The 27865-nt window shown below is 47.5% G+C and overlaps 1 protein-coding gene across 2 annotated transcripts in view; it reads left to right on the forward strand.

Moving 5' to 3' along the window:
• ptprn2 (protein tyrosine phosphatase receptor type N2) overlaps positions 1–27865 on the forward strand; it is a 1205047-nt gene that overhangs the window by 616529 nt on the left and 560653 nt on the right. For both annotated transcript variants that reach the window (XM_070881617.1, XM_070881618.1), the window contains one exon: positions 16246–16325. In XM_070881617.1, coding sequence (XP_070737718.1) covers positions 16246–16325 — 80 coding nt within the window. The remainder of the gene's footprint in view (positions 1–16245; positions 16326–27865) is intronic.

Genomic DNA, 27865 nt, shown 5'->3' on the forward strand with positions numbered 1-27865 from the left:
GAACCTGGAGGAGGTTCATAGTCGACTCAACTGCGTGGGGCTCAGGTTAAAACGCTCGAAGTGCATACTGCGTGGGTCTCAGCACACTGTTAGAACCACTGCATGTCTTACTATGAAAAGGGAACGAATGGGTTTGGGGCAAAAGCCCAGAAAATGCCTTTGTAAAAGTGAGAAAATTGTTATGCTCAAACAAACAAAATGCATGCAATAAAGGTGTAGCAATTATAATGGGTGACTTTAATATGCACATAGATTGGGCTAGCCAAACTGGAAGCAATACGGTGGAGGAGGATTTCCTGGAGTGCATAAGGGATGGTTTTCTAGACCAATATGTTGAGGAACCAACTAGGGGGGAGGCCATCTTAGACTGGGTGTTGTGTAATGAGAGAGGATTAATTAGCAATCTCATTGTGCGAGGCCCCTTGGGGAAGAGTGACCATAATATGGTGGAATTCTGCATTGGGATGGAGAATGAAACAGTAATTTCAGAGACCATGGTCCAGAACTTAAAGAAGGGTAACTTTGAAGGTATGAGGCGTGAATTGGCTAGGATAGATTGGCGAATGATACTTAGGGGGTTGACTGTGGATGGGCAATGGCAGACATTTAGAGACCGCATGGATGAATTACAACAATTGTACATTCCTGTCTGGCATAAAAATAAAAAAGGGAAGGTGGCTCAACCGTGGCTATCTAGGGAAATCAGGGATAGTATTAAAGCCAAGGAAGTGGCATACAAATTGGCCAGAAATAGCAGCGAACCTGGGGACTGGGAGAAATTTAGAACTCAGCAGAGGAGGACAAAGGGTTTGATTAGGGCAGGGAAAATGGAGTACGAGAAGAAGCTTGCAGGGAACATTAAGGCGGATTGCAAAAGTTTCTATAGGTATGTAAAGAGAAAAAGGTTGGTGAAGACAAACGTAGGTCCCCTGCAGTCAGAATCAGGGGAAGTCATAACGGGGAACAAAGAAATGGCAGACCAATTGAACAAGTACTTTGGTTCGGTATTCACTAAGGAGGATACAAACAACCTTCCGGATATAAAAGGGGTCAGAGGGTCTAGTAAGGAGGGGGAACTGAGGGAAATCTTTATTAGTCGGGAAATTGTGTTGGGGAAATTGATGGGATTGAAGGCCGATAAATCCCCAGGGCCTGATGGACTGCATCCTAGAGTACTTAAGGAGGTGGCCTTGGAAATAGCGGATGCATTGACAGTCATTTTCCAACATTCCATTGACTCTGGATCAGTTCCTATGGAGTGGAGGGTAGCCAATGTAACCCCACTTTTTAAAAAAGGAGGGAGAGAGAAAACAGGGAATTATAAACCGGTCAGCCTGACCTCAGTAGTGGGTAAAATGATGGAATCAATTATTAAGGATGTCATAGCAGTGCATCTGGAAAATGGTGACATGATAGGTCCAAGTCAGCATGGATTTGTGAAAGGGAAATCATGCTTGACAAATCTTCTGAAATTTTTTGAGGATGTTTCCAGTAAAGTGGACAAAGGAGAACCAGTTGATGTGGTATATTTGGACTTTCAGAAGGCTTTCGACAAGGTCCCACACAAGAGATTAATGTGCAAAGTTAAAGCACATGGGATTGGGGGTAGTGTGCTGACGTGGATTGAGAACTGGTTGTCAGACAGGAAGCAAAGAGTAGGAGTAAACGGGTACTTTTCAGAATGGCAGGCAGTGACTAGTGGAGTGCCGCAAGGTTCTGTGCTGGGGCCCCAGCTGTTTACATTGTACATTAATGATTTAGACGAGGGGATTAAATGCAGTATCTCCAAGTTTGCGGATGATACTAAGTTGGGTGGCAGTGTGAGCTGCGAGGAGGATGTTATTAGGCTGCAGAGTGACTTGGATAGGTTAGGTGAGTGGGCAAATGCATGGCAGATGAAGTATAATGTGGATAAATGTGAGGTTATCCACTTTGGTGGTAAAAACAGAGAGACAGACTATTATCTGAATGGTGACAGATTAGGAAAAGGGAAGGTGCAACGAGACCTGGGTGTCATGGTACATCAGTCATTGAAGGTTAGCATGCAGGTACAGCAGGCGGTTAAGAAAGCAAATGGCATGTTGGCCTTCATAGCGAGGGGATTTGAATACAGGGGCAGGGAGGTGTTGCTACAGTTGTACAGGGCCTTGGTGAGGCCACACCTGGAGTATTGTGTACAGTTTTGGTCTCCTAACTTGAGGAAGGACATTCTTGCTATTGAGGGAGTGCAGCGAAGGTTCACCAGACTGATTCCCGGGATGGCGGGACTGACCTATCAAGAAAGATTGGATCAACTGGGCTTGTATTCACTGGAGTTCAGAAGAATGAGAGGGGACCTCATAGAAACGTTTAAAATTCTGACGGGTTTAGACAGGTTAGATGCAGAAAGAATGTTCCCAATGTTGGGGAAGTCCAGAACCAGGGGTCACAATCTGAGGATAAGGGGTAAGCCATTTAGGACCGAGATGAGGAGAAACTTCTTCACCCAGAGAGTGGTGAACCTGTGGAATTCTCTACCACAGAAAGTAGTTGAGGCCAATTCACTAAATATATTCAAAAGGGAGTTAGATGAAGTCCTTACTACTCGGGGGATCAAGGGGTATGGCGAGAAAGCAGGAAGGGGGTACTGAAGTTTCATGTTCAGCCATGAACTCATTGAATGGCGGTGCAGGCTAGAAGGGCTGAATGGCCTGCTCCTGCACCTATTTTCTATGTTTCTATGTAATACCTGTTTGGGCTAAAATTCGAATTGGAAACTGACCATAAGCCACTTATATTCCTGTTCTCCGAGAGTAAAGGGATAAATACCAATGCATCAGCTCGCATCCAGAGATGGGTGCTCATGTTGTCCGCATACAACTACGCTATCCGCCACAGGCCAGGCACAGAAAACTGTGCCGATGCTCTCAGTAGACTGCCATTGCCCACCACGGGGATGGAAATGGCACAGCCCGCAGATCTAGCCATGGTTATGAAAGCATTTGAGAGTGAGCAATCACCCATCACTGCCCAGCAGATCAAAACCTGGACCAGCCAGGACCCCTTATTATCTCTCGTCAAAAGCTGTGTGCTTCACAGGAGCTGGTCCAGTGTCCCAGTGGAAATGCAGGAAGAGATAAAGCCGTTCCAGCGGCGCAAAGATGAAATGTCTATACAGGCAGACTGCCTTCTGTGGGGCAATCGAGTAGTGGTCCCCAAGAAGGGCAGAGCCACCTTCATCAATGACCTCCACAGTATCCACCTTGGCATCGTAATGATGAAAGCGATAGCCAGATCCCACGTGTGGTGACCCGGTTTGGATGCGGACTTGGAGTCCTGCATTCACAGATGTAATACATGCTCGCAGTTAAGCAATGTACCCAGGGAGGCACCGCTAAATTTATGGTCTTAGCCCTCCAAACTGTGGTCTTGGGTACACGTCGATTATGCCGGCCCGTTCTTGGGTAAAATGTTCCATTTGGTTGTAGACGCATACTCCAAATGGATTGAATGTGAGATAATGTCGGCTAGCACGTCCGCCGACACTACTGAAAGCCTGCGGACCATGTTTGCCACACACGGCCTACCTGATGTTCTGGTGAGCGACAACGGGCCATGTTTTACCAGTGCTGAATTCAAAGAATTCATGATCCGTAATGGGATCAAACATGTCACACATGCCCGTTTAAACCAGCGTCCAATGGTCAGGCAGAGAGAGCAATGCAAATCATCAAGCAAGACTTGAAGAAGGTAACTGAAGGCTCACTGCAGACTTGCCTATCCCGAGTCCTGCTTAGCTACCGCATGAGACCCCACTCACTCACTGGGATCCCACCTGCTCAACTGCTCATGAAAAGAGTACTGAAGACAAGGTTCTTGTTAGTTCACCCTGATCTACATGAACAGGTAGAGAGCAGGCGGCTTCAACAAAGTGCATACCATGATAGCGCAAATGTGTCACGTGAGATTGAAATCAATGATCCTGTATTTGTATTAAATTATGGACAAGGTCTCAAGTGGCTTCCCGGCACTGTCGTGGCCAAAGAGGGGGGCAGGGTCTTTTGGATCAAACTTTCAAATGGACTCATTCACCGTAAACACTTGGACCAAATCAAACTCAGATTCACGGACTATCCTAAGCAACCCACCTTGGACCCTACCTTTTTTGATCCCCCAACGACACACCAGTGGCAACCGGCACCACGGTTGACCACGAAGCAGAACGCATCATCCACAGCAGTCCAGCAGGGCGCAACACACCAGGCAACCCAGCAAGGCCAGCTGCACAGCAGCCCAGCGAGGGCCCAACAAATGATTCAACAACACCAGCATTCACCGAGGCAATCAAGAAGGGCCCCAGATCGACTCACATTATAAATAGTTACACTATTGACTTTCGGGGGGTGGGGGGAGTGTTATATATGTATACTTGTATTTACTCTGTACAGCCACCAGAGGGCTCATTCCCCGGAGTCCCAAGGGATCCCATAATTCCTTGGGAGCACAGGTATTTAAGGAGGCTTCACAGGTTGGAGAGGCACTCTGGAGACCTGCAATAAAAGACTAAGGTCACACTTTACTTTGAGCTCACAGTTTTCAGTCTGACTCTTTCACCATACACAACAAATACATCACTTGTTCCCTCCAAAATGTTATAGTGCTATTTCAGGTCAAACTCCCTTCAATAATTGTTGCTTCAATTTCCTTCATCCCTGTGGCATTAGAAGCCTCTTCCTGCAGTCTGCACAGTGACACATCCATGAGCATCACTCACAAAGGTCAGCAGCACTGGGCTTTGAAACCTTGTTCAGAAAATGCTGGAAATACACAGCAAGACCATCAGCATCTGAGGAGAGGAAAGTCTCACATTTGTTTCAGATTGAGTCCCTTCGTCAGATAGACCTGCTGTGTATTCCCAGTATCTTTTGATTATATTTCAGATTTTCATCCTTTTTGCTTTTGTGTCTAAATATCATTCGGTTTGAGACAGTACTAGTTCCCATCTCCTGCGATTCTCCAGCTGATCCAAGTGACAGACACATTTTTCCACATGATCTCACATGAAGCAGGGCTTGTTCTCCTTACAGCAACGGAGGTCGAGGGGACATTTAATAGAGGTGTTCAAAATTATAAGGGGTTTTGATCGAGTAGATAGGGGGAACTGTTTCCACTAACAGGAGGGTCGGTAACCAGAGAACACAGATTTAAGATAATTTGCAAAAATGCCAAGGGGAGAGATAAGGAGAAATATTTATTCTCAGCGAGTTGTTATGATCTGGAATATACTGCCTGAAAAGGTGGTAGAAGTAGATTCAATAGTAATTTTCAAAAGGGAGTTGTATCTCTACTTATGAAGGAAAAATTTGCAGGGCTATGGGGAATGAGCAATGGATTAAGGAAAAGGAAGGTGTTTCCTGTTGGGCCCAGGGCAGGTGGAGATTCCTCCCTGCAGAAACCTCCTGCTTCTTGCCGATCTCCGGGTCTCCCGCTCTTCGCCGACCACCGGACCTCCCGCTCCTTGCCGACCTCCCTGCAGAAACCTCCCGCTCCTTGCCGATCTCCGGGTCTCCTGTTCCTCGCCGACCACCGGACCTCCCGCTCCTTGCCGACCTCCGGGTCTCCTGTTCCTCGCCGACCACCGGACCTCCCGCTCCTTGCCAGTCTCCCTGCAGAAACCTCCCGCTCCTTGCCGGTCTCCCTGCAGAAACCTCCCGCTCCTCGCCGACCTCCGGGTCTCCTGCTCGTCGCCGACCACCGGACCTCCCGCTCCTTGCCGGTCTCCCTGCAGAAACCTCCCGCTCCTTGCCGACCTCCCTGCAGAAACCTCCCGCTCCTTGCCGACTTCCCTGCAGAAACCTCCCGCTCCTTGCCGACCTCTGGGTCTCCTGCTCCTCGCCAACCTCCGGGTCTCCTGCTCCTCGCCAACCTCCGGGTCTCCTGCTCCTTGCCGACCTCCCTGCAGAAACCTCCCGCTCCTTGCCGACCTCCGGGTCTCCTGCTCCTCGCCAACCTCCGGGTCTCCTGCTCCTTGCCGACCTCCCTGCAGAAACCTCCTGCTCCTTGCCGACCTCCCTGCAGAAACCTCCCGCTCCTCGCCAACCTCCGGGTCTCCTGCTCCTCGCCAACCTCCGGGTCTCCTGCTCCTTGCCGACCTCCCTGCAGAAACCTCCTGCTCCTTGCCGATCTCCGGGTCTCCCACTGCCGAGTGCGTTACTCCCCTGCGCCCTGCTGATTTTGGATTTGGCCCCAAACTGCGTTTCTGACCTCTGTCCACTCACAGCCCTCGTCCAGGCAGGTAAGTGACTGGCTGTTTGATTGATAAATCTCTCTCTTTCTCTTTTATAATCAGATAAGTTTAATTAGAGGGATGGCGGGGCAGCTTAGTCCCATAGAGTGCACAACCTGCGGCATGTGGGAAGTCCTGGTTGCTTCGCGCGGCCTAGACAACCATGTGTGCAGGAGGTGTCTCCCGCTTCAACTACTCGAGCTCCGCGTTTCGGAGCTTGAGCAGCGGGTGGAGTCAATAATGTGCATCCGCGAGGCTGAGAGCTACATGGATAGCATGTTTCAGCAGGTGGTCACCCCGCAGCTTAAAAGCATGCAGATAGAGGGGAAGTGGGTGACCACCAGATGGAGGAAGAACGCTAGGCAGGTAGTGCAGGAATCCCCCCCTGAGTACATCTCGCTTTCCAACCAATACTCTCTTTTGAGCACCGGTGAGGGCGATGGTGCCTCTGGGGAGTGTAGCCAGAGCCGTCCAAGGCATCATGGGTGGCTCAGCTGCACAAGGGGGAGGGACAAAGAATAAAAGAGCTGTAGTGGTAGGGGATTCAATAGTTAGGGAAATAGAGAGGCGTTTCTAGGGCTGTCGACATAACTCCAGGATGGTATGGTGCCTCACTGGTGCCAGAGTCAAGGATGTCACAGAGCTGACACAGGGCATTTTGCGGGGGAGAGATTGAACAGCTAGAGGTCGTGGTCCATATCGGGGCCAATGACATCGGTAGAAAGGAGGCCCTGCAGGCAGAAAAATTAAAGGTAGTAATCTCTGGGTTACTACCGGTGCCACATGCTAATGAGTACAAGAATAGAAGGATAGAGAGGACGAACACGTGGCTGGAGAGTTGGTACAGGAGGGAGGGCTTTAAATTCCTGAGGCATTGGAACCTCTTTTGGGGGAGATGGGACCTGTACAAACTGGACAGGTTGCACGTCAACAGCGCCGGGACCAATATCCTCGCGGGGAGTTTTGCTAGTGCTGTTGGGGACAGTTTAAACTAGCCTGGCAGGGGAATGGGAACCTGAGAACAAATTCAATAGGGAAGGAAGTGAAGCTGAAATTGCAGAGCAAGAGTGTAGAAAGTGAATTTGTAAGACAGAGGAAACAAGGGTTAGTAAGTAGTAAACAAGGAGGTCTTATTGTGCTAAATGCTATATACTTCAATGCAACGAGTATAGGGAATAAGGCAGATGAGCTGAGACACAGGTAGACACTTGGGAGTATGACATTATAGCTATTACAGAGACAGGGCTGAAAGGGGGGCAGGTTTGGCAGCTTCCGATCACATAGCTGCTCCATCACTAACACCTCTTACTTCCACCTCTGTAACATCGCCCGTCTCCGCCCCAGCCTCAGCTCATTTACTGCTGAAACCCTCATTCATGCCTTTGTTAATTCTAGACTTGATTAGTCCAATGCTCTCCTGGCTGGCCTCCCATCTTCCATCCTCCATAAACTTAACTCTGCTACTCGTTTCCTAACTCGCACCCAGTCCCATTACCCATGATTCCTGTACTCGCTGACCTACATTGGCTCCTGGTTCGGCAACTCCTCAATTTTAAAATTCTCATCCTTATTTTCCAATCCCTCCATCGCCTGGCCCCTGCATATCTCTGTAACCTCCTCCATTCCTGCAACACTCTGAAACCTCTGCACTCCTTCAATTCTGGCTTCCTGCACATCCCCAATTTTCTTCGCTCCACCATTGGTGGCCGTGCTGTCAACTGCCAAGGCCCTAAGCTCTGGAATTTGCTTCCTAAATCTCTCCGCCTCTCTTACTTCTATCTCCTGCTTTAAGACGCTCCTTAAAACCTACCTCTTTGACCTGTGCTAATATCTCCTTATGAGGCTCGGTATCAAATTTTGTTTGCTAACACTCCTGTGAAGTGCCTTGGGACGTTTTACTACATTAAAGACGCTATATAAATGCAAGTTGTTGTTGTTATAAAACACCATGGGCTAGAACCTCCACTTTTTTTGCCTGCTTAATGCCCACTTAACGCCCATTTTGCCGCTCAAATGATGTATAATGCCCATATATCGCCCATTTTGGCACAAAATGGAAACTGGCGGGCATTTTTCGGAATCCTATCGCTGATCGTTACTTTCCCCATGTGCTTAACGCCAGGAAAAAATATTACCGCCCGCTCACTTTTTTGGGGCGGAATCAGCAGAATGGGCAAATTCAACTGCCATAATATCACCCAGTGTTACTTTCCGCACGGAATTAACGCCAAAATTCAATATTAACGCCCGCCCACTATTTGTTGTCATAAAGAGCATATTTACTCAAACTAGCAGCCATGTAGATTGCCCATCGTCAATTTCACCACCTCGCACACATATCGCCCACAATATCGCTCGCTCAAAAAAAGCGCCCACAAAAAGTGGAACTAACAGGGACGAATCACAGCGTTATAGACGCCATGTTGTAGATCACATGTCGTGTCCTTTAAAAGGCTGCTGTGCTTCAACCTCGGCAGAGTTCGGATGTACTCTGCAGGTCATTGGAGTTGATGTGAACATCCCTAAAAACACCTTGACCATACTGTGACTGATTGGAATTGAAGAGGTGTGTTCGTCGGGACATTCCTTGTTTGTGAGCAATCGGTGGAAAACAGAGAGCTACTGCAATGGGGCCTGTCCTTTCTCACCCTCTCTTGGTGATCAAATACATGCAGCAGACTCGACATCGCCAAAGTAACGCTCCACTGCATTATGTGCCCAATGTAAGACGTGACAGACAGATGAAGAGGACCAGACGTTACACCCCCCACAAGTACAAGGAGAAACATTCTTACCTCGACTTACCCGACAGCACCTGCCTTCGGAGACTGCGCTTCTACAAAGAGGTTATCACTGAGGTATGTCAGCTGATAAGGACAGATCTGCAGCCTGCCAGCACCATCAGTACTGCACGGTCCGTCGAGGTCAAAGTCACCGCGGTACTGTCGTTCTACGCCTCGGGTTCTTTTCAGGCCACAGCTGGCAACATTTGCAGACTTTCTCAGCATGCCAAACATCGCTGCATTAGACAGGTCACTGAAGCCCTGTACGCACACAGGATAGACTTTATCAGCTTCGCTATGACCAGGGAGGCACAGAGTGAGAGGGCTCTAGGATTCTCCAGAATTGCAAACTTCTCCAAGGTCCAGGGAGCAATAGACTGTACACATCGCGATGCCGGCACCTTTCAGGATGCTGAGGTTTTCAGGAACCGCAAGGGATTCCAATCCCTGAATGTCCAGCTTGTTGTCGACCACCAGCAAATTATACTGGCAGTGAATGCTCAATTTCCGGGCAACATCCATGGTGCTCACATCCTGCGTGAGAGCACTGTAAATGACTTGTTTAACAATCAGCCACAAGGTCAATGCTGGATGCTTGGGGGACAAAGGATATGGTCTCGCCACCTGACTGATGACGCCACTGCATGACACCCACACCGAGGCTGAGAGGCGATACAATGAGAGTCTCAGAGCAACTCGCAATAACGTGAAGAAAACCATTGGAGTGCTGAAGCAGCGCTTTAGATGCCTGGACCACTCAGAAGGCGAGCTCCAATACCACCCTGAGCAGGTAGCTCAATTCGTGGTGGTGTGCTCCATGCTACACCACTTGGCTATCAGGCGGGGACAAGAATTGCCTGATGAGTCTGACAGTCCACCTCACCAGAGAGAGGAAGAGGAGGATGAGGAGGCGGACGCTGACATCGGCCCAGACAATCAGGCTGACACTGAAGCCATGCCCCCGCCCCCCTATAGACCGCTTGAAAGGACCCATGGTGGCATGATAGCTGCAAGAACCTTACGTCAGGAGCTAATCAATGATCGCTTTGCCTGAAAGAATGTTGGTGTTATATACAAGGCTGACACACTGCTGGGTGTGCAGGTCATACATCAATGGTGGGCATCACCTTGGTGACAGTTAAAGTTTAAGTTGACTGAAGTTAAGTGTGATTATACCCTTTGATGTTAAGGAATCACCAGCGTGTAATGGTGCAGCTATCTGAACCAATGTGCTACAAGGTTTTGTTAAATAAAAAACATCAATATTTCTGTTCAAACCAGCTCTCCGCCCCCCCCCCCCCCCAACTTCTCCTCCCACCTCTACCCCTTCCCCTTCCCCTCATGACTCCAAGCCGCCTGGCCGAGGAGGTCTTCAGGCGATGCTTCATTGAGAGGAGGAGGCAGGTGACGGACGAAGTGCTGCTTGGATGGATACGGGAGAGGACGGTCCCGAGGTGGGAGCGTGCTCCAAGCCATAAGCAAGATGTTGCTGCTGGCTCTCGTGTGGTTGGCAATGGGGGTGCATCACCTTGGGGTACAGTGCCGCGCTCCGAGACCACTGGGAGCCCTCTTCCACCAGTGTTCCTGCCTACCAGCTCCATCCCTTCCATGTTATATCTTATTTGTTGGACAGAACCTCGGTGCCAACTATGTTCTTGGTGCTTAGTAGGCTTTTTGCTACTGGTGAATCTCTGTCGTTCCTCCCACAACAGCCAAACAAGCACACACCACAGCCACACACGCTTTCAATGCCTCTGAGCTCCCTCTCTCTCTGTCTCCTCGTCTGTGCATGTCATGATGACCCTTGACCTCCTGAATTGCGGGAATCGAGCGTTGCCATGCCGTTGCTAAGGACAGCCACACTTTATGGCAGAAGGTCAGAAAAATTTAATGCTACCACCCATTTGATATCGGTTGCGGTAATGCCCATTTTCAAAAATGTAAACTAGGTGTTGTGAGAATGGGCGAGAAGCCGGCGATCTGAAAATCCTTTTTTAATGCCCACGCCGGAAATAACACCCATTTATGGGCGATAAGCACAAAAGTCGAGGTTCAAGCCCCATAACATCCAATTTACCCTGAACAATACAATAGGAAATCCTCTAAAATATATTCCTAAAATATATTCTTTACAGCATTTAAGTGGATGGGGTGCCAAGCGGCTGCTTTGTCCTGGGTGGTTTTGAGCTTCTTGGGTGTTGTTGGAGCTACACTCATCCAGGCAAGTGGAAAGTATTCCATCACATTCAAGGGCTCAATTTTCCCCGGTCATTTTGGCGCGTGCCGTTTTTTTTGGTGTATTTATTTTTTCAAAGTTTCCCCCTGCACATCAGGAACATCAGAGACCATAGGGTATTGGGCAGGAGGCCTTACCCACCTCGGGTATATCGAGACAGGCGTTCGTACCTTTATCTGAGTGATGCAGACTGTGTCAGAAGACTGCGTTTCCGCAAAGAAATTGTAATCTGTGAGTTGGTCAAAGCAGATCTGCAACCTAGAAGCATCAGGAGGACTGCTTTGTCAGTTGAAGTGAAGGTTACAGCTGCACTTTCATTCTATGCATCCGGATCATTTCAAGCTACAACTGGGGATGTGTGCGCCATCTCTCAACATGCAACACATGCCTCCATTCACCAGGTTACGGCTGCACTGTATGCGCGTAGGAATGACTTCATAAAGTTCCCCATGACCGCCCAAGCAATCCATGACAGGGCTGTGGGCTTCTCTGGGACTGCTGGCTTCCCAAAGGTACAAGGTTGCATTGATTGTACTCACATCGCCTTGCGAGCGCCTTTGAAGGATTCAGAGATGTACAGGAACAGAAAAGGTTTCCACTCCATTAATGTGCAGCTCGTGTGTGATGACATGCATCATATCATGTCAGTCGCTGCAAGATATCCTGCATCATGGGAGCACCCGTGATGCGTTCACCCTATGCGGCAGCATTATATCTGCCATGTTTCAGCAGCAGCAGCCAGAAGGGAAGAGCTGGCTGCTGGGAGACAAAGGGTACAGCCCCGCCACCTGGCTCATAACGCCCCTACGCGTAACCCGGATGGAAGCTGACCGTCAATACAACATGTCGCACATTGCGACACGCAGCAACATTGAGAGGACCATTGGCATATTGAAACAGTGTTTCCGATGCCTGGATCATTCCAGAGGCTACTTGCTGTACTCCCCTGAGATTGTCGGTCAGTTCACTGTTGTGTGCTGCATGCTGCATAACTTAGCCATCATGAGGCAGCAGCACCTGGTAGTGGAAGACCCACCTGCGGTGAGAGTGGCTGATGATAATGATGTAGAAGATACAGGTGACGAGCAGGTGGAGGAGGAGGAGGATGACAAGGATGAGAAAGCCAAGCAAGGCCGGAGCATGACGGCGGAGGAGGGCGGGCCATTGTGCCCCTTTAACGATTGCTTCAGCCTTGTGCCAGCAGCTCATCCGTGAATGCTTTACTGTTTGAAGCTGTTCTGCAATGTTGTGTTGTGTTAATGGAACATGATTCAGTTTTAATGTAAAATATATTTTATTCAAAAGTTTACAATGTACTTAACTTAACTTTAATAAAATTATTCTTGTATCAAACTTTACTGTAATATCACTTATAAACTTGCAAATTTACATAACTTACAAAAAACTTTTAATTTGAGAACAGTTACAACAGTAACAATAATAATAATAACAACAACAGCAGCAAAGAAAGGCTGCACCCATCTCTCCTCCCCCTTATTCTAAGACCGCCCGCTGCGCTTAGTCTTGGACATTCCACCACCCCTGCCCGCAGGCGGTGGCGCAGTGTTTCTGGGCTTGGTACCAAGCTTATTCTTTCTAACATCTCTGGTACTGTGCACCTCTTTGGGAGCGCGGGGGTGGGGGGGGCGGGGGGGTGGGGGGCAGCGGCATCAGGCGGCAAGTTGGAGGGCCAGGCTTGGGGCTCTTCAGAGGCTGGTCTGGGGATTGGAGTGGGTGGCAGTTGATTCTGTCAATGGGCGCGGGGTCTGGGCGTATTCCCTTATTGCAGCAGCTAACTCCAACATGCCGTCCCTCATGTAACCCGGACAGTGTCTCAACGACCTGCAACATTCCCTCCCTCATGTTGAGCAAAACTGTCTGAACTACCTGCAGCATTCCCTCCCTCATAGTCAGTTACAGTGTTTGCACTACCTCTGACATTCCCTCCCTCATGGTCACTATTAGCTCACTGATGGTCCCGGATATCGAACCCATTTCTCGTGTCATTGCTGTTACTTCTCCCGACAGTCCTGCTACCTCATCACTCACCCCACTGATGGCGTCCAGGAGTGATCGGGTAAGATCAATGCTCTCCGCACTCAACGACATAACCTGAACCACATCTGTTGGATCCTGCACCTCAGGAGAGTGCGGTTGAGTTCTCCTTCCCCTCCTCCCCACGGGTGTGGCTCGCACCCCACCACTGGGACCCGCAACCTCAGAAGGTGGAGCCCTGGGTGTGCCTCGCTGCACCCCACCACTGGGACCCGCAACCTCGGAAGGTGTGAAACCATGGAATGTCTCACCAACACTCAAACTACTAGTCACGGAAGGGGTTGTCACCTCCATGAGCGGCACCTCCTCTAAAGTCAGTGCAACAGTGGGAGCTTCATCCAACTCCATCCCCTCCCCCTCCCCCTTACCCCTATGTTCCTGGTCTGGAGGGTTGGATTGGAAGATGTTCTCCTCTTCAGGCTCATCCTCTTCTGAATCTTCTTCTGCATTGTCAGGGTTGGCCTCAAGTTCTGCAAAATATAACGGAACAGTCAAATGGTTAGCAACAGAGGAGGGGGCAGGGTGGATGGCATGAGTAGGCTCACACATCTCAGGCCAGGCAGTAGGCTGATTTGAAGGACCATGATGAATTTGCAGGACTTACCCTCTCCCTCGAGTGTGGGCCCAGCTTGTGCAGTACTGATTGCTTTTCTCCAGACAGGACCCATCAAAGCAGCGACCCTCGCTTCCAAGGGTGTCAGTGGCTGTAGATTTGCCAGGCCTCCTCCTGTTCGCGTTCTTTCCCTTTTATTATGTGCCATTTTTCTCTGCAAAGGTGAAAATGCAACTTTTTAGTGGGGGTGTCTTTCTGCTGGGTGGGACATACAGATGGTCACATTTACAATTGCAATTCCATTGAATAAATGAAAATATTACTTACACTAACTACTTGACCAAGGTCCTGCCACTTCTTTTTACACTGGCCTCCAGATCTCATAGTAGTCACCATTGCACAGTAAACTTCTGCAACTTGGTTCCAGAATTTCTTCATTTCTTTGGGTGGAACTTTTATGTGACCTCTGCTGGTGTCCAGCTCCTGCCATCTGTTCTCAATCACAGTAACTAGCGCCTCCACTTCCTCCTGTAAGGAATTCTTGGTCCTTGCACCGCGTTGCATCTTGTACTGCTCCAGCTGTGATTTTTCCAATGGTCTCACACAGCACTCCTTCTCACACACACAACTGGCTCTTTAAAAATGACCGATTGCCAAATCCGAGCTGTACTGTGCATGCGCGTCCATTGCAACGACGTCAAAAACGTAACTTTTTTGCCGCGGATGCGCATAAGGTGCGGCTTCGTTTTTCGGCGCAGACAGCAGGCTCCGCCCCCCGAGGCGACTGGACACGCTGTGCGGCACCAAATTCGAATTATACATTGGGGAAACTTTGGCAAAATATTTCTGGTGCATTTCTGGCCTAGAAAAACGGGCGTACCTCTGGCAATACGCCAGAAAACGGGCATGGGGAAAATTAAGCCCATATTTTCTGTCCACAAACTTTACTTCCTGTAGTAAGGATTTTTTGCCATTGTTATCCGTCAACATTTACCATGGTAAATTGCTATATCGTGTACTCCCATTCATTTTCACTAGATCCATTGTAGTTGCAGGCTCCGTCACTCTGTGGATCGAATCTTTGAAGTGTCTCTCCCAACTCTGTTGCCATCTTATATATAAAACAATTATACTCATGAACTGACCATGGGCAACACCAAGAGCAATTTACTAATGTTCTAAATAAATTAATTTATTGCTTTTTTGATTAAAGTTTGTTTTGTATAAACTTGTATCTTTCCAGCGTTGACAATAAAAAATATTCCTGGTATACTAGTTAACTTTGACCTTCAACGTGTAAGAGAAAATATTCTTAATGATGCGTCAAAGGGCCTTTGTGCTCTCGGCTAGGTATAGGCCGAATCGGTCATGGTTCCTACTCCTGATCACTATCCAGTGATTTTTTCTGGGAAGATGGTCTAGAGGACCCAGTAAGGATAGGACCAGGCATCACTATGAACCCTCCTTCACTGAATGAATGGTCGCACTCTCGCCTCTGCCTCAGAAGGTTGTGGGTTCAACTTCCACTTCAGCGACTTTAGCACAAATCTAGGCCTACACTCCGCAGTACCAAGGGAGTTCGGCACTATCTTTCGGATCAGCCGTTAAAACGAGGGCCCGCCTGCTCTCTCCAGTAGACGTAAAAAAATCCCACGGCACTCTTTCGAAGAAGAGTGGGGGAGTTATCACCAGTGTCCTGGGACAACATTTATCCCTCAATCAACATCTAAAAGCGGACCATCTGATCATTAACACTTTGGTGTTTGGGATTTTGCTGTGTGCAATTTGGCTGCCACGTTTCCTGCATTACAACTGTGACTGCACTTCAAAAGTACTTGACTGGCTGTAAAAGCCTTTTGGGACATGCTGAGGTCATGAAATGTGCTATCTAAATGCAAGTCTGTCTTTTTCTTTCTGTCTGGGTGCCCAGTGAAGATTGCATCAGGTTTGACCATGAACCCTCCATCACTTACTGCCCAGACTCACACAGGAAGAATGGCCGTTTGGGTTAGGTGCCCGAGTCTAGAACTGTGCCCCAGCCTGAGACAGTGCCTTCAGGAGAGGTTGGGGGGGGGGGGAAACAAGAGGAGCAAAAAGGAGGGTTGGGAAATGTTTCGCTGAATAATAGATTAAAGCCGACTGAAATACATACATGTGAGTCTACCTGTACCTAATGATGTAAGAGCAGGTTTGGATTATAAATGATGATCATCATAAAAGTGTTGTTTGAGTTGTTTAGAATTGGTGCTGTGTTTTGTTTCCTCCACTTAATTTCCATAGAAAAATTAATCTACCCGTTGCCTATGTGTGGAATCCACTCTAAAGCCCGTCATCAATTTTAATTATCTTCCAGCATGGTGGGAGCAGCTGTGACCTTCCAAGTTGATGTCAATGGTCAAAACGTGTCAACGGCTGATGTGGTGAACGTAGCAGGTAGGAATATTGCTTTGTATATAAAAATTAGAATAATAATCCTACCACCGACGCCCCCCCACCCCAACCACACACACAAGAAAATTGACATTTAATAAAAGAGACAGTTGAGAGGATTGTGGCACAGATGGGAAATTGAAGTGTAACATCACAGAGTCAATTAAGACGACCAGTGACTTCATTGTTTGTAGAGGAGATGGATTTAAATTAAGAGATGTGGACATGGTGTGGAACAGTGAAAGGGACTCTCTCTGTGCATCATACTTAGAGACAGATTTAAAAAAGGGACACGAAGATGTATTAGCAGAAAATAAGGGGCTAGAATTTTCTAACAACCCGCCAGCGTCCAATTGCTGCCCAAAAGACCGCTAAGATTCCCAAGATTATCGCCGGCGAAAACTTCCCCCCAAAAGAAAAAAACCCGCCCAGCAAAAGAAAAATGGGTGTTACACCCCGATTCTCGGCGTTAAAGTGGAATTTAGGGTCGATTGTGCGGTTTCAGTGAGAGTGAAAGTCGGGAGGTTTCTATAACAGGCAGCCAATACACAGCGCCACTCTCATCCACAAGCAGTAAGCGGAAAATCTATCCCATAGCATTATAGTCTGACCTGAAATTGTATGGGTGTTTGTGCAAAGTACTCTCCTGCGCATCATTAATAATTAATAATAATTAATAATTTTAGTCTGAATTTATCAAAATTTACTTAAAAAAACAAAGTTACAATCTTAATATTAGGAATTGGAGGGTCTTACTATTTGGGCCATCAGCGATAGGTACATGCAATAGACATTGGCTCCCTTGGATGGGACAATCAGACTACTTGGGGTTGTCAGAAGACTGTTTTAGCCTTTTTAAGTATGGAAATGATATAGTATGTCCTTGTGTACTGCCTTCCTCGTAATTTTTTCTTCTTCTTAGGCAGTCCCTCGGAGTCGTGGATGACTTGCTTCCACACTATTGAGCCTGAAATTCCGATGTCCCGGGACCGTACGAAGTTTCTACGGACCCGGGAAGGCATTGGAAAAGCCGGTTTTCAGCGTGCAATGCGCATGCGCTGAAAACTGGCTTTTCCCATCTGTCAAGTTTCTGGCTTGACAGATCTCGTGCATATCGGGAGCAAGGACATTTGTAGGGCAAGATTTGCGATATTTACGCATATTTTGCCCAACAAATGTCCTCAAAAATCTTGTGCCTGAAAAAGCAGGCATATCGCCTACTTTTACAGGCACAAGTGTTTAAAAACATACATAAACATTAAAATTAAATTAAATAAACACATATAAAAACATATTTTATTGTTAAAAACCCTCCCAACTACGGTAAGTTTATTTTAAGCATAATTAAAAAAACTTTTTTAAAAAGTCAGGAAAATATATTTTTTTATAAGAACTTTAATTTAAATGAATCTTAAATATGTAGTGTATTTTTCTATCTTTTTATTAGTGTTTTGTGTGTTTGGTGGGGTTTCTCATTCACAATAATGGGAACTCCAACTTAGTGAGTTCCCATTATTATGAATGAGAAAATATTGTACCTTGATTGGCTGCCCAGAGCCATGTAACTTCAGCTCCAGCATACAGACGTCCCAGCGTGCACGCGCTCCGATGCGCAGTGAGTGAAGGCCTCAGGATCAGAAGTTCGAGCGGGCGTAGCACCTTCGGGTAAGTGCGCATTTTTTTTCCTTTTTTCAGTAGTTTGCCCACGGGGAGACCGCGATCGGGATTTCTGGGCCAATGAGTTCTCAGGTCACTGATGAGTCCAATGCGGGACTTAGATCCTCTGTCACAGGTGGGGCAGACAGTGGTTGAAGGGACGGGTGGGTGGGGTGCTTGGATTGTCGTGCGCTTCTGCTGTTTGCGCTTGGCTTCCGCGTACTCCCGGCGAAGCGACTCAAGGTGTTCGGCGCCTTCCCGGATGCTTCTCCATTTTCAGCGGTCTTGGGCCAGGGATTCTCAGTGGGGATGTTGCACTTTTTCAAGGAGGCTTTGAGGGTGTCTTTGAAGCATTTGCTCTGCCCACCTGGGGCTCGCTTCCCGTGTCGGAGCTCTGAGTAGAGCGCTTGTTTTGGGAGTCTAGTATCGGGCATGTGGCCGATGTGGCCCATCCGTCGGAGCTGATCAAGCGTGGTCAATGCTTCGATGCTGGGGATGCTGGCCTGAGCGAGAACACTGATGTTGGTGCACCTATCCTGCCAATGGATTTGCAGAATCTTGTGGAGGCAGCGTTGGTGGTGCTTCTCCAATGCTTTGAGGTGCCTGCTGTACATAGTCCATGTCTCTGAAGCATATAGGAGGGCGGGTACTCTATCCTTTTGTACTGCCTTCCTCGTAATACTCTATCCCTGTGTACTGGCTTTGTGGTGCGGCTCTCCCCCTGTGTACTTTCTCATCTAACAACGTTCTCCGGCCAGGGTGGAGCCACCGAATCCAGTAGCAATTCACAGCACTCAAGCATAAGTGGGTCTTCACAGCCTCTGGAACAATGTAAGTCCAGTTGTTCATCTTTCCAACTGCAGCCAATGGCATGAGATTGCAATTTTGTCATAGGCTGCAATTTAGTTAAATAAAAGTGCCTTATAACTTACCTAATTACACTTATGCTGCTACAAAGGTGCTACCTCTTGATGTCCTGGCACTGGGATGGTGTTTTCTATTGATTAATTTATGACAGTGGATTGTTAGATTCTGCTTACCCTAACTGATAGTAATTCCTCTCAAATACAATCAGATGCTTCTTTAACAATGTCCATGTTTATTTCATTTATACAGTTCATATCTCTTAAGATCCATTAGAAAGATGTCCTTCGCTCTACTTTGGCTTGAACTTAGAAATCAAGTTGCGATTTGCTAAATGATGTCAGTTCTTAATTACAAACCATTGGGTTTCAATGGGCCTGAGATTGGTGGACTTGCGTCTGGTGCAGCGGTCTCCCTGGATTCTGGGCGCTCTCCCCGCCGAGCGAGTTTGGTGAAGTCCTCCCGCCGGCGGGAAGAGAAGACCACTGGATACTGTCTGCCGGCGTGCAATGCCCACATGAGTCCTCCCGCCCACTGAGTTGCCAGTTTGGTCTGGGCGGTCCTCAGCTCCAGCAGGGGAAAAGACCGCCGTGTGGAGGCAGGTCTTACCTCAACGGTAAGTATGAAGACCTGCAAAAAAAGGTTAGTGCACTTGTTTTCTTTATTTCTTTTGCAGCGATGTAGTTGGATGGGTGAAGGATTTCTGGTGGGTTTTTTTTGTTTTGAAAATGTTTTATTTTATCAGTTTCCCCCCTCCCTGGGCCCGACTCAATCCTCGGCGGTACTTTGCCGCGGATTGCAATTGCCGCCCAGAATGGGAGCTACCGCCTGCTGCTGCTCAAAACCGTCGTGCAAGGCCCATTTTAGCCACCGGACAGTCTTTCCCACGTTTTTTCATGAAGCTTTCGCCCAAATTACCGTCAGGATCTCAGCGACCCTTTGGACGGTACTTTGGCGGAACTTTCACCAAACTCAGGCCCTATATCACTGACACTCATGGCACTCAAAGGTCCTTGGCTCCATAACCAGCTCAAGGCTCACTTTTGACCTGAGTTAACTACCATGAAAGTATGAAGGAAACGAGCTGTATTTCTGCTCAAGTATTCAACCAATGCATTATATTCCATGATTTGGTTGGCTGGCAGTTTGACCACAATTCCCTCTGCTAGTTCCTAGTACAATTAATTGCTAGTTTTTCTGGATGGTTGTGGCTTTATTTTTTGAGGATCCTTGCTAGGTCCACAACTATAATCATTTTTTCTAAGCTGCAATTCCTTAGTTCCGAATTAGGTGAACTAATCCATTCTCCACCTGCTGCTCCTTGGGTTTCTTCAAACTTTTGCTTGTAACTGCGTAATTGCTCTTATCGTTTAGATCAAACTGGTCAAGCCTACATGCCACATTTGTACGTTATTTGACTGCTGAATATCTTTACAAGCTGCTTGCTTATGCTGATTAAAAAAACATAATCCGCCAAAGCTAAGCTCACTTTAACTTATCATTTGCACGTTTTCTGCATCAGCTGTGGCTCAGTGGTAGCATTCTTGCCTCCGAGTCAGAAGGATGGGGGCCTCAAGCTTCACTCCAGTGACTTGAGTACATAATCTAGGCTAAACACTTCCTTTCACTGGAAATACTGAACAGAGGAAATCTTCAGAGAATTCTGATGATGTTGCTGCAGAGGAATTCACGCAAATGCTGTCATTTAGATACAATTCCTGAACTAGTTATACAGCAAAATAAAATTCCTACAAAATCATCAATTACCTTATTTTCTCATGTATAACAATATAAATTATGTCCCCGCTTGGGATTACAATATAATTACGGGTGAGGAAAGTCATTTGCCGCATCAAAATTGATCCATTCAGAAAGATCCCTAGGTCCCTGTAACATCCTTAAATCATTCCAGGCTTTTCGCCTCCAGTACCTCATTTGGCAGTCTATTCCACACATTGATCACTCTGTGTGAAGAATTCCCTGATAATCAGCCCGAAAGTTCCTTTTATTGGTTTGAACCTGTGTCTCCTTGTTACATTTCCGCAATCTAATTTAAAGTAATATGGTTTAATTTTCTTTAACAAACCTCTATAAGATCATCGATCAGAACCTCCTTTCTAGTATAAAAACAAGTGTCTCCAGTCTTTCTTCATAACTCAGACCCACAACACCAGGCATCAACCACCTTGACTCTTCTTGCTCTGCCTCCAGTTCTTGAATACCTCCCTTTTTTCTGGATGTAATGAGTTTGAGAAAATGCATTTGTGCAAACTACAATATGGAGATCGGGCAGGAAAGTGGAGTTGAGGTCGAAGATTAGCCATGATCTTATTGAATGGTGGAGCAGACTCGATGAGCTATAGGGCCTACTCCTGCTCCTATTTCTTATGTTCTACACCGATGAGGATTTTGATGGATAGAAGCTTTGTACGTTGACCCCTGACTTATGCGAGGTTTGTGAAATTCTTTTGTTGAAGGGTGGAGGCAGGGGATTGGATGGAATTTGGGAGAGTTGTTATATGTGAGTCACCCTGTATGTGACTGCTACAGTAATTCTTAAAAAAGCTTAAATTCATACTTGGAAGAGAATCCGGACATTTGAAAAAAACCTGGGAACTCTGGGCACTGTCGGACAGCTTGAGCTGGACCCTGGTAGATGCTGTGGAATCTACATGGTTAGTGAAATTGCACATTGAAATTCTAAACGCACGTCAAATTTAAGATGGAACCGAGTGTGTGTTTATCGAGACAGAACCGTGGGAGCCCCAGCAGAACAAGAACTGCAGTTCAAGGAGAAAGCTCACAAGCACTTTCTCAGAGCAACTAGGGATGGGCAATCATCATCATAGGCAGTCCCTCGACTTGCTTCCACTCCAAAAGTGAGTTCTCAGGTGACTGAACAGTCTAATTCAGGAATTACAGTCTCTGTTGCAGGTGGGACAGACAGTCGTTGGAGGAAAGGGTGGGTGGGGAGTCTGGTTTGCCGCACGCTCCTTCCGCTGCCTGCGTTTGATTTCTGCCTGCTCTCGGCGATGAGGCTCAAGGTGCTCAGCGCCCTCCCAGATGCTCTTCCTTCACTTAGGGTGGTCTTGGGCCAGGGACTCCCAGGTGTCAGTGGGGATGTTGCATTTTATCATGGAGGCTTTGAGGGTGTCCTTGAAACGTTTCCTCTGCCCACCTGGGGCTCGCTTGCCGCGTAGGAGTTCTGAGTAGAGCGCTTGCTTTGGGAGTCTTGTGCCGGGCATGCGGACGATGTGGCCTGCCCAACGGAGCTGGTCGAGTGTGGTCAGTGCTTCAATGCTGGGGATGTTGGCCTGATCGAGAAAACTGACGTTGGTGCAGCCTCGCCAGCATCACCCACATCCCGTGCACAAATAATATTTATAAAAAAATATGTCCGGCGTGATATGCATTTGTGCATCAAATGCACCTAGAATCACTTGTTCCTTTTGGCTCCATGAAGACTTGGAGGACAGACCTTGCCGCGTACTAGTCAGTCAGTTGTGATATTTGGACAGATTAGATTGAATTCTAAGCGTAATGTTTGCCCTCAGTCGCGCCACAGTTGTATTTTAATCTATTGGTGGATGATCCCAAGCTGTGGTTTCATTTCCTTCGGTGCTCGATAACTTTTCGTTTTCATATTTTATTACCATCGGAGCAGTCAGGGAAATCAAGGCAGTCACAATGGCACTTGCACCCTGACAACTGTCAAACTGGAACTGTCTTTCCACTTTCATACATTGGCTTTGAACAATGTGCAGCTTTTTTTTTTGCCACAGGGACCACGTTTAGTGCTTACTGGAAGTAACAAGAAAGGAGACAGCTCCTGCATTTATATTCCAAGGTGAATAATTCCTTTTATAATATAGCCCTTTAAATTTTAAATGCACAGAATACTGAGCCTTCGGCCAGTGCTGTATAGGAGGATTGTATGGTTTGGTAATGAAGTTTCTCCACAGCAGTCTGTGACCTGAGCAAAATCTAAAAAGAGAAGGTGGGCAGATGGTGGTGGGGAGTGCGGGCGGGAGCGAGGGGGGCGGTTAGGTAAAATTGGGTTTCTTGCTGTAGCTTATCTGTTTTGGGCGCCCTGATAGAATATCATGCAATGCATGTAGAACAGAGAGGTGGTGAAAGGGCAACCTTGCACTGAGAGAAGTGGCGTTGAGTAAGAATACAGCTTCGCACTGAACATCCTTGCCGAGAGGAAGGTGATGTCTGATCTGAGAACGTACCTGATTATTATCTTCAGTCGGCTTGTGCATTCAATTCACAATTTGCAAGGCAGATTATAGGAACGGGGAGATGAAATGTCCCCGAGAAAAGATTTCATACTAAAGTATTGACCGGGATTTGTAGAATTTTCTTGTGTGCATTCAAAAAAAAATCATTACGGCCCATTCTCCGCAGTTGATGATTGTTGACATTCTTCGATTGGTGGGTTTAGACCGTGGTGACTCACTCAGGCAGATGAAGAAGAAAAATTGCTGGTCACTGGAGGCGGGAGGGGGTAGAACAGTTACTCGATGGTCATGAGCTGTCAGGCGAATGCAGTGCGGGATGAGACCCGAGCCACAGATCAATAGAGAGACAAAGTGGTGTGGAGGAAGAAACTGCCGTGTGGTCCCACTTGGATCAGCTGTTCTTTATCGAAATTGAGAGTAATGAAGCAACCAAGAGGGTCTTTTAAAATTAAAATGTATATTGAAACATTTTGTCTCTCTTTTACATTTTACTTAAATTCAAAAACACTTTGGGGCGGATTTTAGGCTTTTCTCTTTTTGGGGCGATAATGGGAGCGGGGCGGGTAAGTTAGCGGCCGGGAATAGTTTGCGCCTCAGTAGTAAGTTTGGGTATCTGGGCCCCGCGTTAGGGGGTGCAGCGCTAAGAGAGGCATTGTACACCTCTCTTGGCGCTACGATGGGAAACTCCCAAACTAAAAAACAGGGCTGAGAGTGCTCCAAGAGACTCCTGGGGTGGTGGAGGGGGTGGGGGGGGGGGAACTAAAAACCCCCCACAAAAACATTCGCAAAACATTGCCCCGCACCACTACAACACCAATCACTAAAAATATTAAAGAAAAAAGAATCGCGCTTACCTTTGGAGTCCATTACTCACCTCTTTGCCGACGGGATGGTTGAACCGCTCTTGATTTCCCAGGCGGTCATTGCGAAGCGCGCTTCCGTGCGGATGGGTCGGGCAGGAGCTCAAACTCACACCGGTGTCGCAAACAGCGGCGTTGCACACCGGCGCAGCTCTTCCGGCGGTGCTGCTTCACATCGCCGCAAAACTGGATCCGACTGATCGCTGCGGGGCGCGGGAGGCTGACCACCCGCCCAGAAGACCTCACCGCCGCCATTGTGGGCGAAAAACAGAGCGGAGAGGAGCCGAAAATCTAGCCCTATAAATTGGGTTATGGTGGACAAAATGCTTCAACTTTAATTTGGTCGCCTAATGGGGTAGTACAAATTCAGTGCCAGGCACAAATTTACACCAGTTTCCCCACATGGTATATTATTTTCCTAACGTCCTGCCAAGTCATCGGTAGCAGAGGTCAGGAACTTTTCCACGGACAGGAAGAGCAAGTGAACAGTGAAGGACCCCCCAAGTTGCTTTGCATATCTCGTAGTGGCTGCATAGATAGGGACCTAGCTGCAGGTGGCCCCTGGACCTCAGGAAGCATTGTATGGCAATGGAAGGATTTAAAAGAAGGGGGAAACATAAATATAATTCAGGGTTTGGAACAATGTACATTTGTCAGTTTGAAGCAATTGAGATAAATGTACTGTACTTCAAAATATTGAATTTACATTTCTGCTCTGGAACTAGACCTGCCCCGAGCAGCTGGTCCAGTTCAGCGACAACAACTAGTGGCTTCAGCCAGAAGTGCTAAGTGGATGATCCTTCTTGGCCTCCTCCTGGGGCCCCCACCATCACAGATGCCGGTCTTCAGCCAAGTCAATTCATTTCAAAGAAATGGCAGAGCGTACTGGGCCCTGACAACATCCTGGCTGTAGTACTGAAGACCTATGCGATAGAACTAGCAAGCGTGTTCCAGTGCATACACAACACTGGAATATACCCAACAAAGTGGAAAATTGCACGGGTATGTCCTGTCCATAAAAAGCAGGGCAAACCCAAACCCAGAAAATTACTGCCCTGTTAGCCTACTCCCAATCATCAGTGATGTGATGGAAGGAGTGATCAACAGTGCTATCAAGCAGCAATTACTCACCAATAACCTGCTCACTGATGAAAAGTTTGAGTTCCACCAGGTTCACTCGACTCTGGACCTCATTAGAGGCTTGGTTCAAACATGGACACAAGAGCTGAATTCCTGTGTGGAGAGTGACTGCTCTCGACATCAAGGCAGCATTCGACCGAGGAGCCCAAGTAAATAGTCGATGGAAATCAAGAGGAAAGGTCTCCCATGTCTGGAGTCATATCTAGCACAAAGGAAGATAATTCTGGTTATTGGAATCAACTGCTTCTCTTTATTATAAGGTTAGAAGTGGGGCTGTCCGCTGATGATTGCACAGTGTTGAGATTCATTTACAAATCATCAGATAATGAAGCAGTTCATGCCCACATGCACCAAGACCTGGACAACATCCAGGCTTGGCAAGTTACATTTGCATCACACCACATCAGGCAGTGATCACCACCAACAAGAGGAAATCCAATCAACCCCCTTTGACATTCAATGGCGTTTCCATTGCCGAGTCCTCCGCCATCAATATCATTGAAGTCAACGCGCCAGGGCTTCTTTGACTGTTCCTCCCATGCCCGCGACCTGTACCACCTAGAAGGACAAAAGCAGCAGGCGTATGGAAACACCATCACCTTAAAGTTCCCCTCTCTTTCATTGTCACTGGTTGAAAACTCCCTACCCAACAATGTTGTGGGAGCTCCTTCACCATGTGGACTGCAGCCGTTCAAGAAGTGGACCAACACTGCCCTTTCAAGGACAAGTGGGGATGGGCAATCAATGCCGGCCTTGCTAGCGACGCTAACATCCCAAGAATTAGTAAAACAAAGAGTGTCCTGTGTTTAGTGCCTGAAAAATGAGTGCTCATTCTGTGCCTGAATAACATTGGCTCCAATTTTCTCAAATGGCTCTTCTGACGTTTACGTCTAACTGCGCTCGAAGAGGGCACTGCAATGTAAATGAATGTCAGATGGCTCTGCACACAGATTTTCTGTAATATAACACAGTGCAGATCAGGGGCCAGACTGCTCCCATAATAACCTGGCCCTACTGGGTCCACAGCAGCCATTGAGATGCCTTTGGAAAATAAAAATTATGGGGGCAAAAATTCGGGTTGTTTGCACCTCCCGTTAGGGGCACTTACAGGGCGCAAACGACTTTTCGCCTGGGCGCGGTGACGCTACCGACTCCCGCAAAATTCCATGGGAATTTAGCGGGGGTGCTAACCCGATAGCGCCACCGCTCCTACCGGTAGCGTCCCAGGCCGTTGCGGCAGCAATGACGATGTCATTACTGTGCGCAGCAACCCGTTTTCACCCCAGAGCGAAAAGTCGTTAGCGCTCCGTCAAGTTGCCACGGGCAATGCCAGTGACAGCTTCGTGGGGCGGGTACTGGGCTGTAGGCCGCTCGCGGTGCGAAAATTAAAGGGGAGGTGCGGCGGAGAAAAAGAAAAAAATGGCCAACTTACTGGTCGCAGCTGCCTTTGCTGCAGATCGCAGGGTCTGTGTCGCACTCCGCTTGCTGCTATGGTATTTTAATGAAAGGTGTTTATTTTTGACTTTTTGAATGTAAAAAAAAATGCCTTCACTGCTTCAGTATTTGTTAGGGAATGCTGTTCGTCTGTTTTTGATATGATGCAACCCCTCCTTTTTTGGAGATGGACACAGATTTAAGATCATTGACAAAAGAGCCAGAGGTGAGATGATTTTTTTTTAACAGAGCGAGTTATTATGATCTGGGATGCACTGCCTGAAAGGGTGGTGGAAGCAGATTCAGTAATGACTTTCAAAAGGAAATTGGATAAGTACTTGCTGGGGAGAAAATTGCAAGGCTTTGGTGAATATAACTTTCAAAGAGCAGGCAGAGGCTCAATGGGATGAATGGTCATCTTGTGGGCGGTAATATTCTATGATTCTATTTGCAGGCGGACAAGGAACAACAGCCACAAGGTCCCTAGCTGTTGATGAGAGAAATGAATCTGGCCCCCACCTAAGCTGCTCACAACTCTTTCTCTACCACAGGGCAAGAATCCTCCTTCCCCCTGACCACAGCACTAATCTATCCCACTGTAATTTGTTTTTAAAGCCTGCGTCCTCCTCCTATTCTCACACTGTCATTCTACACACACAGGGAACGAAGGGAATCCAGCGATATGGTGATATTGCGGGAAAGTGGAGTTGAGGTAGAAGATCAGCCATGATCTTATTGAATGACGGAGCAGGCTCGAGGGGCTGTGGGGCCTACTCCTGCTCCTATTTCTGATGTTCTTATACTTGTTTGTGCATTTTGAATGTAGATGAACAAGACAAACAGAACAGTTATGTAATACCAACAGTGTTTTATTGAGAAGAGGGAGTGTCCAATGTCAGCACGGGGCTTCCTTTTTATTCACGTCTTCCAAGGTGGGATTTGGGGTGCGTGACTACCTGTTCCACAGCTCCTTTTAAGTGCACTGCTACTGCCAGGAGACTAGAGGAGGGGTTCTCGGCTGTGTTTCCAATACAGCCTCCGGAATAAGGTGCTGGGTGTGAAGTGGCCCTCATCCTTTTTGAGCATGGACCCTGGATGATCCTTCGTCTAGGTGCCTTTCTAACCTTGCATAGAATCACATACACGTTAACAGTGGCAGGAATATTAAAACCGATCAGAAGAACAGGGATATGCTCACGGAAAGTTTTAGGCGGGCAGCAAAGAAAGAAGAAAGCAGCAATTTGCATTCATCTAACGCTGTAGCATTTTAAAACATGCAAGAACAGCTTTAATCTTTATTAATTTCCCTATTTTCAAGGTTGAGATTTGACGTTTCAAGATTGAA

This window comes from Pristiophorus japonicus, chromosome 5 (assembly GCF_044704955.1).
Source record: "Pristiophorus japonicus isolate sPriJap1 chromosome 5, sPriJap1.hap1, whole genome shotgun sequence".
Classification (NCBI taxonomy): Eukaryota; Metazoa; Chordata; class Chondrichthyes; family Pristiophoridae; genus Pristiophorus; species Pristiophorus japonicus.